The sequence below is a fragment of the Apodemus sylvaticus genome, chromosome 1 (assembly GCF_947179515.1).
Source record: "Apodemus sylvaticus chromosome 1, mApoSyl1.1, whole genome shotgun sequence".
Lineage (NCBI taxonomy): Eukaryota > Metazoa > Chordata > Mammalia > Rodentia > Muridae > Apodemus > Apodemus sylvaticus.
The window spans coordinates 157,085,558-157,103,598 of NC_067472.1; the positions used below are offsets into that span (position 1 = coordinate 157,085,558).

An 18,041-nucleotide genomic window follows, 5' to 3' on the forward strand; every position below is an offset into this window, starting at 1 on the left:
AGATACAGGGACCCAATGTTAACCCAGTCAGAATGAGACTTAACAGCCCAGCCAGTGTTGATAGCAGAGTAGCTAGCCAGGGTGACCAAGAGAACAATACTGATGTTGTGTGATTTTTGTCTTTGTCTCATCTCTTTTTGAGTTCCTTTCTTTCTTTCTTTCTTTCTTTCTTTCTTTCTTTCTTTCTTTCTTTCTTTCTTTCTTTCTTTCTTTCTTTCTTTCTTTCTTTCTTTCTTTCTCCTTTCTTTCATTCTTTCTCTTTTTGTTTTTCTTTCTTTATTTTTGTCCTGGACCTCACTCTGTAGATCTGGCTGACCTCAAACTCACAGAGATCTGCCTGCCTTTGCCTCTTGAGTACTGAGTTTTGTTTTATTTTTTTAACCACGACAAGGATTTTTTTTCTAATTGCTCTTGATTAATTAGCATAGAGATAACAGATTTTTTTTTCCAAATCCGTACATAGTTTTCTTTATCTCAGGAGAATTAAGTCTAAGCCTCTTCACCTTTGGGGGACATTTCTGCAAGGGAATTTAACTGTTGTTTTAATTCAGAAACAGAAGCTTTTAATACCTCTAAGTCCTGATCAATCTGTCTATTTAGTTTGGAAAACATCAGAAGAAGAACTTTCTGTCAAACCATTAGTCCATTCTCACCAAGTAGTCTCAGTCATATTGCTGTTTTCCAGATGTGTTAACCCACAAGGCAGAAGAGCAGGCATCAGAATAAGGGAAAGTGTGCAGACTGAAGGATTTGAGTATTAGACAAAATTTAGTTTCTTGTAAATTCTCTAATGTTAATTTGGGCTGCCCCAGTAGACAAATTTTAGTCTCTTGTAAATTCTCTAATGTTAATTTGGGCTGCCCCAGTCACAGAGAGTTTGGTCAGTCAATGGGATGACAATCTTGTTCGTTCTTATCCTATGAAGTTTGAGGGCTGGATGCCCAAGGATAACCAGCAGACTTAGCTGATTTCTGCCTGGGAATGGTTAACTCTATCCCTTGATAGATTCTGTCCCTTCCTGTGGCATAGAGTCTGATTTTCCCAGGTTTTCCAAAGGCTAAAATCTTTTATAAAGGAAATGTTATGAGCCTTAGTCTCATCACCCCAATTTTTGCCACAGATATCTCTTGTTCCTGGTAACTAGGGAGTGTGCATAGGATGTTAAACTCTGTATTTCTACCTCAAAAGATAAACTCCCATATCTTTGTTTTTTTCCAGTACAACCAAACACTTAAAGTGGGCATCCGTGAGCAGAGGTCAAGATGATTATGGGTTGGTGGCCTATAGTCACACTAGTTAATACCCTCCCTGTATCCATCTTTCTCAGTTCCTAGTTCCAGGCCTGAGGGCTGTGGGTATAGGACCATAACCCTATATTCATACCCATAGAATAAAACACAAGACTTAAGAGGATGTAGAGGGGCAGAGAGCAGAGGAGCAAGATGAAAATGTAATTTCAATAGGTCCACAGTCTGGAGTCTGTTCAGTGGGCATCATCATCCCTGACTCTCTTGAACTGGGTGTGGCAGATCCAGGGTGTAATGCCAGCTATCTCCACAACCTAAGGGATGGAGAGAATCACCACTTTGTAGCTTTCTTTCAAGTTGGCATCAGTGCCCCTTTAGCTACCCGCCTGACCCAGAGAGTATCTGCAGATTCAAGCAAGGGAAACTTCCCAGGGTCTGATAGAGTGTTGGTCACTCATTTGGACTCCTTCCTGGGTAAGGGCTGTCTGTTTTAGATTTACTTGAGCACAAAACTGGTATCTGGCTGAGATATACTGAGCTAGGCATCCAGTCTAGGTTTAATACACCTTGGTCTGGGCAACTCTGTTTTGTGGATTCCAGAGCCTGGTGAAGGTGAGTTACCAGAGTCCTGGCAGATGTTTCTGGGAGAATGATCTTTCCTTCTGTTGTTCATCACCTTGTGGGTTTGAGCTGTCCATTTTTTCTTTACCACGGAGTCTCAGATAGCACTGGGTTGCCATCAGATCAATAGGCTCCACTGGTCTTAGGGTGATTTGTCAGATAGCCAGGTCAATGGCCCAGGATAGCAGTTAGTAGGGGAAGATGGATAGCTTCTAGGAGGGCCAAGATTTTCTGTTTGTTTATAATGTTCTTCCTCCAGCGGTGAGAAGCCTTTGTTCTCCACAGATGATTATACCCTAGACACACACAGTAGTAAAAATATAGCAACTGTCCTTTCCTTTTTCCTGTCGGAGAGCCTGGGTCAGATGGATTGGTTCTGCTCTCTGCCCTTAGGTATCCAGCTGGGGTCCAAAATGTTTAGGTTAAAGTGACAACTGCAGTTCCCACAGACTTAGTTTCGTCTTTCATCTCATGCCAGTCACGGATGAGCACCTGGGGGTTGTCACCAGGCAAGAGGATAGCAGGATAATGGTGGTGAGTTTCTTAAACGGGACTCAAGGGTGGGCCAGGAGTAGGGCCTGGCACTAGGTCACACAGGCATTTGACAGCCATTGTTCTGGGGTTCCTTGGAAGGGGCCTGAGCTGTGCCATGGGATGCTGTGAGTATAAGATCTTGACCCAGAGTCAACTTGTTTGCTTGTTTTTCGTCAGCCTAGCAGTAGCTACCTCAGCTCTTAGACAGGTGGGCCATTCTGTGACTATAGGATCCAATTATTTGAACAAGTTTCTGTAGCCCTAAAGATACAACCCCTTTTGTAGTATCTTTTGTTTCAGGGACAAAAGGATGAAAAAGGTTTTCAGACATCTGGAGGTGCCAGGGCTGGAGCCAAAACCAGAAGCATTTTTAAAGCCTCAGATGTTTTTTGGTTTAGTTTCAGTTCCGATCAAGAACTCAGTGTCCCGCTTTGTGCTGGTGTATGGAGACCCTGCCATTTCCCCAAACTCTGATATCCAGCGGCAGCAATACTTAATGGTACCTAGGAACTTGCAAACCTGTCTTTTGAGTTGGTATCTGAAGGATGACAGCACTCCTACTGAGACAGGCTCCCTTTGCCTCGCCTTAGCAGGTAGCTAAGATAGGCAGCTTCTGATGCACAAAGTTGAGCTTTCTTAGCTGAAATTCTGTAGCCCTAGGCCTGTAACTCTTGCAGCAGTATCTCAGTGGTCCCTTTATAATCTATTTCCCCAGGAAACCTCTGACAGAAGGGCAGGAGGTCTGCATTCAATGTCTTTAAATCCTTGGAGTAACCTGGCTCACATATGTTGCCTGCTGTAACATCCTCTTGGTCTGTCTGTTTAAAAGCATACATGGTTCACTCGCCTCTACCAATGGAAGGCTGCAGAAAGCATCTTTCAGATCTAAGAGTGTGGACTTGTTTCTCTGGAAGATTCAGACTCATGAGAGTCAGTTGTCACAGTTTTCTTCACAGACAGGAGAAGCATGTTCCAGGGTGACTGGCAGCACACAAGGATGCCTGTTTCTCCAAACGAGGCAATCTGGTCTGCAATTTCCCTTTTTGTTTCCAGGGCCATTGATATTGTTTAATCTGGGGTAGCTGAACTTCTTAGTTAAACAATTATAGGAAGTTGGTGTTGGGCCAGTCCTGGTGGGTTGGTTTCTGCCCTTATCCTCAGAAACCTTTGTTATCAATCTGAGAGACAGTCCAATTGCATTTTGGACTTTGGTTGGAGGCAGAAATTTCAGTTAGGAGATCTTCTTCTGACAGAGGGTAAGATGCCAACATTTTTCTGGGTTTCTAACTGTGTCTCATTATCAGAGATGGTGACGGCGACTTTCACTTTGTACAAAAGGTCTCGTCCCATTCAGTTCTTTGTGGTTAAACACTTTTTGAGCTACCTCCAGCAACTGGAACCTGGTTATATTTTAATTTTTTAACTTTTGCAATTTTTTCTAATATCTGGGACCAACTGAGTGACAAAGGAAATCTTTTCTAGCAGCTGTCTTTAATCCTTTTATAAAGGAACCCAATGGATGTTTAAATCTCCTTGGTCAGTTTTGGACAGGATGGATTTTCCCTGCTGTCTCACATGGCTGCGATCCCCCTGCCTGGCCCAGGGACGGTTCTACTACTTTTTTTTTTTTTTTAAGAAAATGATGTGTTTTGAGTTTTCCAATTATACTGTTCATTAGTTGAAAATGAGACATAAATCATAAAAAAGAGAAAAGAATGGAACTTTCTTTTCCTTTGAGCTCACTCCAGGGGAACTTTCCCCCTCCCTTGGGGCTGCTTGGAAAGGGCTCTGAGGAGAGGGACCACTCACCTGGGGGAGCTATTCCCCTCTCCCTGTGAGAGGCTCAGCCCCACCCCACCTCCATACCAACCCCAGCAGGAGTCAAGCAAGGAAACAAGCAAGTGCTCTCACCCTGGGAGTGGAATGGACAGGGAAAGTTTTTATCTTTTGGGGAGGGCAGTGTCTCTGAGCAACAGAGACAAAAGGGCTTGTGTCTCCACTAGGAGGAGGCACAGGTCTTAATTCTCACACACTGGTCAATACAGAACTGACACACACACACACACACCACAGAGATTGTATATGATTTTATAAGTATATATATACATATATATGTATATATATAATATATATGGAGAGAGAGAGAGAGAGAGAGAGAGAGAGAGAGAGAGAGAGAGAGAGAGAGAGAGAAAACAAGTAGGGGTGGCCAGCATACATTCATACACCTGAACAGACCTGGGGAATCTGGACACTGGATCAGCAGCCCGACCTGTCCTAAGTGTCTAAGCAGAAGGCACCTTAACCAGACTTACTCCTGGAGGTGACAGACCAGGTGACTTTTAATTCATTTCATTTTATAAGGGAGGTGTCAGACTCTTCTGAAACCTCAGGCAGCAGTTGATAAAAGGCAGTCTGGGGGATCTGGAACTCAGGTTGTGCACCCCAAGGAGCTCTTTGACTACCATACTCTTTCCCATTTTGAAGGGCTCTGAGACCCCCAGTGTCTCAGGGTCTGGTCTCTGTGGAACCTCCAGAAATGTTGTGAGGTGTCCACCAGAGAAGACTGTTCAGATATGGGTTTAATCCAGTAGAAAAATTACATTAGCTGGCTGGTGACTGCACTGGGTGTATGGGATCCCAATGTAGCAATTGAACCTTTCTCTGCATGTGCCTTTAAGTACAAAAACACTGTTGTAGTTTGACATACTTAAGTTAACAAGTACAATTAGTCAGAAGCAGAATTATAGAAGCCAAAAGACCAGATTAGTATTTTTAAAGACTTTCCCAGAATTATGGACTTTGATGGATTAGGTCTTTGTTTTCATTTTGGCTGGTGCAACTGTTTATGTGCTGAGTTTTATGGCCTGAATAGTACTTCCACTATGGAATCAGTGGTGCTAAGGTCTGGAGGCCTACTAAGATCTGGGGCCCTGTTACAGAGGCAAGGGAGAATCAGTGACCATGGTAATATGAGGTTCAGGAATGATCAAGGTTGGGTGAATAAAGGGACCAGTATGGGTCATGGGGTGAAGAGTGAAGAGAGGTGACCATAGAGAATCACAGCCAGTTCAGAAAACGATGGGACCACTGACTCAGGAGATCATGGGACACAACAGGGATATAGAGTCACAGGAGGGTAGCAGATTACCAATGGCTATGCTAAACCAGGCCATACTGGGTACGTCCCAGGGAAGAGTCCTGAAGCACATCAAATGCTGGGATCCCACATCACTCACCTGAGAGACTAATCCATGACAGTGTCTGCATGAACCGTGTATATTGCTGGTCTCCTCACTCTCTTCTTATGGGGTCCCATGCTAAATTAGGAGACAGAGACTTAAGTATGAGCATGTAGGGGAGCAGGTATAGTAGTCACCTCTTGTCCTGAACCCGTCATGGACTGTAATGGTGGCTGGGGGAGAGATAGACACATGGACCACAGGACCTCCTGGCTGTGGATGACAGCCTTCTTCCTATGATGGCTCTTCTCATTGTCATTTTGACTTTGTCTGACATTAAGCCAAGTGATAAAGTACTCCAGTGAAGGATTTTTCTTGAGTGATTCATTTAAGCTGTGTAGACCTATCCTAAATATAGATATTTTGAAGTAGGGAGCTATACCTTACATCTGCGCCACACCTTCTGGCGGCAGTCTATATAAAAGACACGGAAGAAAGAAGCATTTTCTCTATGCCTGCTTGTTCTTACTCTCTGACAAGTTCATTCCTTCAGCAGTATAAGAGTCTACTTCTTTGAGATTCCAGTGTATACAGGAGACCAGCTGAGACATCCAGCCTTGTGGACTGAACAAATTATTGGACTTTCTGTGAGCCATTGTCGAAATAGTAGGACTGTAGACCATAATCCATAAGCCACTCAATAAATCCAGTGTGTGTGTGTGTGTGTGTATGCACACGTCAGAAACCAAACTGTGGAAAAACAGACCCTCAACAGCTCTCACCTTGAGATTCCACTGACCTTTTAGGTTTACAGCTGAACCACCCCCTTCTTCACACAAAGCTGATCAACTGGTTCTCATCCTGGCCGAACACCTGGGGTTGTCTAGGTGGAACCAGCATTCCAGAAAAGCTGCTGGAAGCCACAGCCAGCATCCATTCCGGATAACCTTTCCTCCTGTGTCTTTAGCTTTCCCCTCAGCCCCTCCCTACTTCCTCTTACGGTGGGTTCAAAACCAGGTGTTTTGCGGTTCATTAAAGAGGCCTTGACAAAGAACACGCTGTTTGCTTGGTCTGACTTTTCTTTCCTGCCCATTCTCTCTTTCAGGCTTGGGTCCTCCTCGGCTCCCCGAATTTCTAGGTCCCGCGGGTCGGGACATGTACATACATTTTATTTCTGTTTCTCTAGAAAACTCTGACCTAACTTTCCCCAATTGGCCACACTAGACAGACAGCTCCATCATGATGAGGAACTGTTAGTACCCACAAACTCCCTGCCTGGATCGCAAACCTCAAGACTCCCAGCCCTGGGGATCTGGGATTTAACCTTTGGCCTCTGCCTTCCTCACACCTCTGTCTTATCCAAGGAGCAACACTCACCTGAGGAATAAGAAGCAGATCCCAAGAAGCAGGAATTTGAGTGCTGCTTCTCCCATGGCTACCTGCACCACCTCTGCCAGGGGCCCTGATTTCCCTGGAGAATGATGGATAGAGCTGAATTTACATGATAATCCCAGACAGAGCCCGCCTTCTCACAGTAGCGCTTAGATATGGCCTTCCAAACTTCATCCCCAGACCTGAGACTGCCTCAGTCCATGCCTCCATAATTCCTTCATCCCATTGTCCAACAATATATCAAAAAAACACTTTCTATCATAATTAAGGCCTCTGTCACAGAGGCATGGTGGCTATCTGTGATCCTGCTACTCAGAAGGATGAAGCAATAGGATTATGGGTTCAAAGTCAGTCTGTGTTATGTAGCAAGATTCTGTATCAAACATCAAAACCAACAATTGCAATGGAAAAATATCAATAAATAACCTACAGAATTTGGGAGCACGTTTGTGGATTGTGGTAAGGGGCTGTTGTCAAGCACACGAAAAGAACTATTTTAAAAATTTATATTTTTACTTGTCTGTATGTGCACACCTGAGGATCTAGTGCCCTCTGAAGTCAAAAGAAGCTGTTGAATCCCCTAGAACTGGAGTAACAGATAGCCAGCTACAAGCCACCACGTGGATGCTGAGAAGTGAATCCAGGTGCTCTCCAAGAGCAGCTTTACCAGTAAACCAGCTCGACAGCTTCCAGGGAAGGATCATTACAATTAAAGCTATAAGGAACTCACATGCCTTTAATCTCAACCCTCAGGATTCATAGTTTGAAGCCAACCTAGTAACATAGTGAGACCCTGGCTCAAAAACAAATTACAAAGAGGTCAACAATGCTGCTCATAATAGTCACAGGATTTTAAATTCATACTTCTCTGAACGTATACAAATGACCAACTCTCAATCTTTTTTTTCTTTTTCTTTTTTGAGACAGGGTTGCTCAATGGCCTGCAACTCACCTTGTTAACATTTAGTTAACAGTCTGGTAAGCTACACATCATCTTCCCAGCAGTAGAATTATAATGACTATCATACTCAGCTCTCTCTCTCTCTCTCTCTCTCTCTCTCTCTCTCTCTCTCTCTCTCTCTGTGTGTGTGTGTGTGTGTGTGTGTGAAATGTAGATTCTGGGAATTAAATTCAGGACCTTGTAAGGTAAGTGCTCTTTATTCACTGAGCTCTCTCCATTGCTACATTTTCTTTTTATTTGTTCAAAGTGCATAAAATCTTTACATCTAGTCAAAGTTCAAGGCAATGCCAACGTTCTTCTGATATTGACAAAGATACAAAAGATTCCAATGGACAGGGATACGGGTCCATGCTTATCCTAGGATCAGTCCTTAGGACCAAAATGAAAACAAAACAGAAAGGGTTTCATCCACAGTGCCTTGGCGGAAGTACAAACTCTCCTAGCTCCCTTTTGGGAATGTTCCACTGTCCAACGCCCGTGAAGAAACATTTGCTCATCATTCTCTATATCAGAGAGACACCAGATTCCACTGTAATTTGCATTTGGGAACTAGTAATTCAGACATGTAGACAGATAGAAAGGTGGGCAGATACACACACACACACACACACACACACACACTTGTGAAGATAGATAATAAACTCTTTACTACACATTGATTTTTGGCTAAATAGCCTCAGTGGGATGGCTGCCAGAGAGTAGAAACTGTTCACAGAACTAGATCCAATCAGTGTGTACCAGAGTCATGGGGGACAATGGTCAGTAGGCTACTGAATCCTGACTTTTCTCAGGCCACACGTGGATAAACCGAAGCTTGGTACTGGGTGTAGTCCCTGGTCTGTTCTGAGAAGGGAACTGAATTTCTGTGGACAGCCCTCTGTGTTTTCTCTGCATGTTTGCCCATATGACCGTGTCTTCTGCGCAAGCATTCAGATCAAAGCTGTTGACAGACTTAAGTGCTGAGGCTGCAGGCAGATTCAAGAATGGACTGAAAGTGTCTAGGGTGTGTAATTCTGTCACATGAATGCTGACCTATCCCTGTAATGGCTCAGGAATAAGTCCAGAAGCCCAAAGGATTGAGGAAGAATGGGGGTGGGGCAGGTGCACCAGAACATGAATGTGCTGTGAATGAGCTTCCCAAGAAGGGGATGCTTGTGTTCAGGATAGAAAGGGATGGACCCTGCTCTGGGCTAAAGGGATCCTGTTCCTCCAACCCAAGATGACTCCCCCTACCTGGGCCAGCTCTTCCAGAGACATGGATTGTGGAGTTCTGTGGAGTATCTTGAAGGGAAAAAAAAAGAATTTAACATCTCAGGTTTCAGCAACATTTCTCATAACTGTCCAGAAAGCATAGAAGGCAGGAAGGAAGAGGTTTGGGTCTATTGTCCCCAATCCAACTATGATCTTTGACACAGCTACCATGAATCCCCAGCCTTGGCCTGAACTCACAGATGACATTGATCTGGACAGTGTTTCGAACAGTCACACCAGCTCCAGGGAAGGTCACCTGACAGGTGAGGTTGGTTCCATGGTCCTGGAGCCTGGGAGTGAGGGTCAGCACTGAGGAGAAGGCGGTCGTCGGGCCCAGGGATATGAGGGCAGCTGACATCCAGGAGAAGATGGGGGGTGTTCCCCGTTCACACGCCCAGGGCACAGAGCACATCACATCGGTAGGACGACCAAGCTCCAGTGTCTGTGGGATGCTGATGTTGGGGGTGTGAGTGAGGGCTGGTGAGGAGAGAAAGACATGTGGGATCAGGATGGGGATGAAGAACAGCTATGGGGAAGCCCAGGTTTTGATTCAACTTTTCCATTTTCCTGTGTCACCCCAGTCATTCTCAGGCTGGGGTCCTAGCCCTGCCCTGTAAGCGTCCTCTGTGGCTAACGTGGAGCCAGTACTTTACCTGTCACATGCACAAAGATCCTATCCTCACAGAAATTCCACTTTACACCTTCTTTTTCCAGTCTGAAGAAGTAAGACCCGTTGTCACCCTTCTGTGCATCTCTGATGTCCAAGGAGCAGTGATTTAACCTCAGGTACCCAGAGAGGTGGAATCTGCTCTGCGTCTCCTTCTGCACTAGTTGACTTGGGTTGTTTGTAGCCACCGGAGAGTCACGGTCTGTATTCTCTCCTTCATGGAACCAGTACCCAAAGACAAGGTCTGAGTTCATGGGGTACTCAGTGACTGTGCAGGGCACAAGGACGCACAGACCCTCCTGCACCGTCACAGACTGTAACTCTGTAACTCAGTGACGGATACTCCATTGTCAGGAATGGATACGTACCTCTGAACTCTCTAGGGAGAGTAATGCAGTCTCCAGATGCCCACTTAATCACCCAGAGCAAGGGAAGCAGTTGGGGCAGCAGCATCCCAGCAGATGGCCTGGACTCCTGTGAGTGAGCAAACTGGAGGGCTCACTTATAGGAACTGGGAAAGCAGCAGAGAATCAACAGACTTCAGCTCACAGAAGAGGAACTAGGGACTGCAGGTGGCCCAGATCTTCCCTCCTATCTGCAGAGAGCAAATGAAAGCTCAGAAGTCAGACATCAAAGAGATGGGGCAGAGGGGAAGAGGGGGTGGTGCGGGGTGGTGGGGTGGGGGTGCAGAAAGGAGCAGGGAAGGAGGGCTGGGGAGACAGCTCAGTTTGTAAAGTTCTTGTTGCACAAGCGTGAGGACCTAAATTCAGATTCACAGCATGTACATACAAATCTGGGCATGACCCTGCACATCTGTAATCCCAGGGCTGGGGGGGGGGTGGCGGAGACAGGAGGATCTCTAGAGCACATCATCCAGCCATTCTACCTGAATTTGTTATCTCTAGATTCAGTGAGTGATCCTATCTCAAAAAAAAAAAATGAGATGGAGGAATTGGTGAGATGGTTCAGTGGTTTAGAACACTTATTACTCTTACAGAAGACCTGGGTTCAATTCCCAGCACCTATTTGGTGGCTTGCAGCCATCTATAACTCCAGTTCCAAGAGTTTTGACATCGTAATCTGATCCACACTGGGCATGCACATGGTGCACACATGTACTCGCTACACATAAAATAATAAATGTTAAAAACATTTTCATGAGGCAGACAATCATTGAGGAAGACACCTGACATCAACCCTGGTCCTTATAGCCACACTTGTGCATGAATAATGCATGTGTGAGTGCACAAATATATGCACACACATATGCACAAAAAGGAAGGGAAGAAAAAAGGAAGGATGGAGGAAGGAAGGAAGGAAGGGAGGAAGGGGTCAGGAAGGTTAGAGAGCAAGTTCTGAGGGACTTCCCTACAGCACTGGGGTGGATCTGGACACAGCGATGAGTCTACGAGCTTTTCTTAGTCTCAGGTCTCCTCTTAGGAGGAAGATCTCTGATGAACTGAAGCCAGTATCTGTTTGCTCACTCATTTATCCAGGAAACACATAATGAGTTGTGGGCATTGCAGAGCTAGAAATAAGAAGAGAACCATGTCTGGTCTCCTCCCGTGCTGCCTGCTGTGCAGGAGCCTCAAGCTCTCCACACACTGGTGCTACTTACTGGCGGCAGAGCTGCTGGCACGGAACAGCTCTCTTCCTGCCACTGAGGCATGCATATGAGATTTGTAAAGCATGAGCTGGGACTTTTCCCCCCTCACATCTTATGGACTGATTCCCAAGGTGTCAACCACAGTACCATCATCAATGTGACACAAAAGGAGGACACAAGTTCTCATCCAGTGCCAGTTAAACAGCTGCCAATGGTGTGGTCTGGGTGGCCGCCACGTCTAAGTCCTCACCTTGAAGATCTGCACTTCCTTTCTGTCTCAGATTTGTATCTCCCAGCTAGATGTCAATCATAAGACATTGTTTTGTCAGCTAGCCTAAGAGGATTGTTTAGGAAATTTTTCAATATTTGATTAGGTTCTTATGCTTTCTCATGTCATAGAATTTGATGTTTTACACACACACACACACACACACACACACACACACACACACTTAAACTTATTTGCTAGATATGGTGGTGTACTCTTTTAAGGCCAGCACTTGGAGGTAGAGGCAGGCATATCTCTGTGATTTGAATGAGTCTAGTTTATATAATGAGTTCCAAATCAGCCAGAACTACACAGTAAGAGACTGTCTCAAAGCTGTTTTTATTAATTCTTTGAGAATTTTATACTATGTATTTTGATCAAATCCACCCCATATTCCCTATCTATCCACCCTCATGTTCTCATTTTAAGTAACACCCATTGATTCCTATTTGTGTTACCCATATACTCTTGATTGTGAACCTACAGGGTGTGAATCCACTGGGGTGTGGCCAACCCTACCAGGCACCATACTTTTAAAGAAAACCTACTCTCCCTTTCTTAGCAACTCTTCAACTAGGGTGCAGGATTCCATGTCTAACTCCTCTCTGTTTTGGGAATTGGCCTGGCTTGAGTTTGCACAGGTCTTATACATGCTATCACAACCACTGTTCCTTGTACGCATTCACTGCCTCTGGGTCTGACATTTCCTCCTCCCCTATGCAAGGATTCCTGAGCCTTGGGAGGTAGAGTGTAGTATAGATGTCCTGCGTGGGGCTAAGCATGCTGTATTTTATTCTCTGAAAATTTTATATGTAGCTGGCTTGTTATTGTTGAATAGTGTCTTGTTTTCTGAATTTGGAATGATTTCTTTTTGTTTATAAGCTGTTTTATTGGATCCTTAACACGCCATGGATACAGTCACCTACTTTTAGATGTTTTCTCACAGTGTGCAATATTTCATCCTCTTTACAGCTTTTTATCTTTTCAGGACAGCTAGATACTGATTCCTAAACATTCTTGCTTTATATATATATATATAAAACCACAAGGCCAGGAGGAAGGAAACAAAGATTATAAAGGAGGCTGCTTCAGATAGACAAACATCCTGGGGCAAAGGCCACAGAGTAGCTCCGTCCAAACAAACCCAGGACCCACTGCCTGGGACCTATAGGTGTTTCCTTCCACCTGTGAGTGGTCTTGATAGATGTGACTAAGTAAGGATTTTGCCCATTGGAGACCACCCTGGATTATCTATGGCCTTCAAATCCAATCACAAGGGTTTCCCTAAGGGAAAAGCACAGGGAGATGGGATGCTAATTCGGAGCTGAGGCCATGTGACCCCAGAATAGAGATGGGAGTGGTGACAAGGGGATAAGGATGACAATGGCCTCCGCGAAGTGGGGAAGCAAGGGGTGACAGTCCCCATGATCCATTCAGGGACAGCCACTCACGGAACATGCTGCTTGGCACCCAAGGAGCATGACTTGTGATTTATAACCTCCTGCACCATAAGAGAGCAAGCATCTGTGTTTCAGACACCTGCTGTGTGTGATTGCGTCTGGGGCTGTCGGAGGCTTATGAGGAGGAAGCTACCGAGTTCTGAGTGACCTCAAAGGAGGAAGTGGGCAAGCCTCCTCCCGAGTGCCATTCTCTATTTTCTGGTGTTTAAAAGCTTTCTTATTTGTTGATGTTCAGTCTACAAAGTGAAGTGTTTCAGATTCACATTTTCCTTCTGATACATCATGTGTCCACAGCCAGACCATTGTGAGCACACCGTATCTAAGTACAATGTAGCAGAAAAATTTTTATATTCCCCTTTATTATCTTCTACCACCTCTTCTTTTCCCTCCCACTATCCCATTGTGTATTATTCAGGGTTCTCTAGAGTAATAGAGCTTAATAGAATGAATCTATCTATCTATCTATCTATCTATCTATCTATCTATCTATCTATCTATCTATTTATCTATCTATCTATCTAAAAGGGTGGTTTGTCAGAATGACTTACAAGCTACAGTAGGGGAGAAACCGTACCATATATTGGTTGCTGATTCAAAGCCTATACCACCTTTGGAGAACCCTGCCACAGCTCTCCAGTCTACTGCCATGTAATTGGCACTGTAACCGTGTCTTCATGAGGCCATTCCATTTTTTCTATTAGTCTAGCTGCTTCAGGATGGTGGGCAATGTGGTAAGACTGGTAGATTCCATGATTGTGGGTCCATGCCACACTTGGACAAGTCTTCCTGGACACTGCCACGCTTCCTGCTGTGATAACTGACTAAACCTCTGAAACTGTTAGCCAGCCCCAACGAAATGTTTTCCTTTATAAGAGTTACCTTGATCAGTGTCTCTTCACAGCAATAAAACCAGAACTAAGACAGTCATTAATTAATATTTATGTCTTCATTTGAAGGCTGCTAGCAGAATACTGATGTCCAGGCAGCTAGGATGAGGGTCTTAAAGCTCACACCCACAGTGCCACATCTACTCTAGCAAGGTCACACCTACTCCAACAGGTCCACACCTTCTAGTAGTGTAACTCTCTGTGGAGTATATACAAACCGTCACACTAACCTCCAGGCTCCCTTGGTCCCTACTGACTGGCAATATGAAAGTCCTACACTAACTTCCAGACCGTCCCAAGTCACAGGATCATGCTACCCCACCAGCATCTGCAGCTTCCTCGCCTTTATAATCTGGGAGGATTTCCCCAGCTTTCAAGAGAGACAGCCCTTGTCTACCCTTCTCTCCACCTCAGAGACACAGCCCTGGCTACCCTAGGCTACCCTGGGCTACCTCAAAGGCCTCTGACTATTCTTTTTCTCATATCTATAAGAAAAACATGATGCTCACCCATGAATCCATCAGTTTGCTATCTTCCCTATGCCCTTACCTTAGAAAGATCCCATTTTTTTGGAAGGTAAATTGATAAGCTAAAATTTGGCCTAAGTTCTTTCAATGGTCCTCATGAAGTACATAGAAAAAATGTTAACCTTATCCCACTGGGTTTTGTGGATTGAGAGAGCTGGGCAATTGATTTCTTTTGAAGCAATCAGGTTTTCAATTCCTATTGTTTTGGGGAGTCTGCCAGAACTTACCACTCAGACAGAGATTATAGCCAGTTGAAAGTCTTTTTTTTTTTTTTTTTTTTTTTGAAGACATCATCTCTTACATATCCCTAGGTGTCCTGGAACTCACTATGTAGATCAGGTTGGCTTTGAGTGCATAGAGATAGGCCTTCCTATGCATTAAATCCTTTGCAGGATTAAAGGCCTGCCAGTCTGAAAGTCTTTCTTTCAGTCAGCTGAGACCACACACTCATGTATTCTGGCCCTATATGTAGTCCCAAGTGTCCAGAGCACAGGGTTTTAAAGGCAAACCCCCCTATATCGTGGCCTCTTGCTCAGCAGCTACAAGGTAGGGACAGGGGAATGCTTGGAAGAAGCAAGCAATTTAACAGATAAACAAACAGTTAGCTGGAGGGGCTTCTGCCCAAGCAGGCTATTTTGCAGAAGCTAAGGTAAGTTAACTGGGGCATCTAGAACTCAGCTTCCTCGAATACAGTTGGGTTATTTTCTATGAGATTCTCTTTCAGCGAGGTCAAATTCTAGTTAAACACCAAACGGCCACTGTAAGAATACAAGATGGAGAAACCTCTGCACTCTCTTGTCCTGTCACACTATCTAGGCTCCCAGCTGATCGTTTTAGGAACTAGCATACTGTGTCTGTCAGGCAAACACAGACTGATGGCTTAAAGCAGTTTTGTTGGAGCATGGGTACATTAATTTGTGATGGTATCTACAGCTGTTTTCATGCTGCAGCTGCTCAGTTAAGTATGACTGAAACAGCCTGGTTTTGTATCTTATTTGTTGTCTGGCTCTTTCCAAATGACTGCTGATCTTTGTTTTATGTTGTGCCCCCCTCCTTACATTCCATAGTAGCAACAGTAACTGTTTTACTCTATAATAGATATTATTTCCTTAACTTTCAAAGGGTGTAAGCACTTTTCTCTCGCTTTCAATTAAGTGTGAAGTAGACTCAGATAATACTACTGTAACATCGCTGGTTACAAAGTGATTGATATGAATTACACCATTGATAGTCTAGTTTAATTTTCTGTAAGTTCACTATCTCTTTCATGACTTCTATTCATCTTATACCCTGACGTGAAAAATAGTGCTAACAGAGTTTCCTTTCTACTCCTTTGTGGGCACCCCTACACCATTTCTTATTTGGAAAAGTAAAATTTTGCTTTTAGCAATACAGTTGTGTTAGTGATAAATCATTACAACCAACTGTTTGTTATTTAAAGTATTCAACTTAAATTTCTTCCCATTCTAGCACTGATGAAATCAATTCCATTTCATTTCCACAATAGTACCTTAATACTATAAAAACTGAATATAAAACAGAGCAGTGTTAAGTACGTAAATGTGCTTCTTGTGTTAAAAAAAAGATTTTCAAAATTTCTGTGTAAGTAAAAAGAGAGTACACGAGAAAAGAAATGAGAGTATTCTGTACTTCATTCCCAAGGCAAACAAAGGAAATATTTAGAAAATAAATGTTTGAAATGCTGCTAAAAGAAAGTAGTCTACTATAAGTAATGCAAACCCATAATAATTATATAAGAAAGAAATATCTATAATATACTTGATATACAAGACAATTGGATAATATATGCATGGCACTTTTAAAAGAGAGGAATATAAAACAGGTAAAAAGAGTTTTCTAAAAAATCAAATAGAGGAACTATCACCTAACAGAAAAGGTGAAAACAAGTACTAAAATAAACACATCCTGTAAGGGAAATTTCCTCTCAAATTCCTCAAATTAAGATGTAAAAGTGCCGGCCAGTGGTGGTGCATGCCTTTAATCCCAGCACTTGGGAGGCAGAGGCAGGTGGATTTCTGAATTCAAGGCCAGCCTGGTCTACAGAGTGAGTTCCAGGTCAGCAAGGGCTACATAGAGAAACCCTGTCTCAAAAAAACCAAAAAAAAAAAAAAATTTAAAAGTATTAAAGTTTCTATTCTTGTATTAGAGATTAGAAAGCCAAGACATTGTCCTTGTATGACACAAACTTTAATATAACTAGTAAAAATATTATTTGGAAAAATTGAGTCAAAACATATAGATATGTTTTACTTCTGAATAATTACGCAAAAGTGTATGTAAACTACCTTATGTGTTTTACTTGAATGTGTCAAGAAATGCATTTCTAAAGTTGATTTTCCTTTAAACTTTTTTCTTGCAAATATCACATTGTTGAAATGTTAGTTTATATTTAAAAAATAAATGGATTTGAGTTTTTCTATGTAAGTTTAATAAATAAGAAAAATGTAAACTTTTTAAAAATTTAAACTTTGTAATTATACAATTATATTAATAAAGCATAGCTCTCTGAAGAAACTTTTAAGTACAGAGTTGACCTTTGGTTCTTCTTTCTCCAGTTATTTTTTTTAAACAAACATATCTTTAAAAACACTTCTTCAGATTTAAATGGCAAACTGCTTCAAATCAATTCAGCTTTTAATCAGTTCTTTAACAGCTTTCAATCAGTTTTTTCTGTGTTCTTTAACACAGAAAGGAAAGTATATAGGTACAATAAAACCGTCGCTGGGCTAAACAGAATAGAGGCTTGGAGCAAAACTTTTATGATAACAGAACTATTCCACATTTAATAATTGTATTAGTCAAGGTCCTCTAGACTCACAGAATATATAGATTACCTTTCTATAGTGAGCAAATTTATTATAGTTCACCTCCCCAACAGTGGTCAGCTGTGAATGGGAAGTCCAAGAATCTAGTAGTTGCTCAGTCCCACAAGGCTAGTTGTTTCAGCTGATCTTCTGAAGCAGTAGATGTCAACAGACATGCTGGCAGGTCAATGCAAGTGTCAAAGAAGAGTCAATCTTCCTTTGTCCAACGTCCTTATGTAGGTCTCCATCAGAAGGTGTGGCCCAAATTAAAGGTGTGCACCACCGCGCCTGGATCTGGGGTTTGTTTTGTCCCAGGCTGACTTTGAATTTAGAGATCTCCTTGCCTTAGTCTTCTGGGATTAAAGTACTACTTTGCTTGGGCCCAAGCTTTTCATAGACACTATGCCTCAAGATCTCCATGCCAAGATCCAGGTCAGAAACTTGTTGTCTTCCACAAGACACAAGAGTTGCTGTGGTCATGGTTTCTCTTCACAGCAATAAAACCCAACTAAGACAACAGATGTGCTACAATCTATGCAACCACAGAAGTTAAGATTAGGTATAGATAAAAGGTTAGGGGTGAGAGAAGGATTCTCCAAGGAAGGGGAAATAGGAT

General features: G+C 43.2%; 1 protein-coding gene across 1 annotated transcript; it reads right to left on the reverse strand.

Moving 5' to 3' along the window:
• Positions 1-227: 227 nt before the first annotated feature.
• LOC127668212 (myeloid cell surface antigen CD33-like) lies at positions 228-10,436 on the reverse strand. The gene is given in 7 exon segments (XM_052161746.1): positions 228-1,561; positions 5,639-5,719; positions 6,959-7,052; positions 9,168-9,215; positions 9,384-9,662; positions 9,839-10,175; positions 10,177-10,436. Coding segments are annotated over 6 exon segments (960 nt in total). The 5' UTR covers positions 10,306-10,436; the 3' UTR covers positions 228-1,561; positions 5,639-5,646.
• Between the last annotated feature and the right edge of the window lie 7,605 nt (positions 10,437-18,041).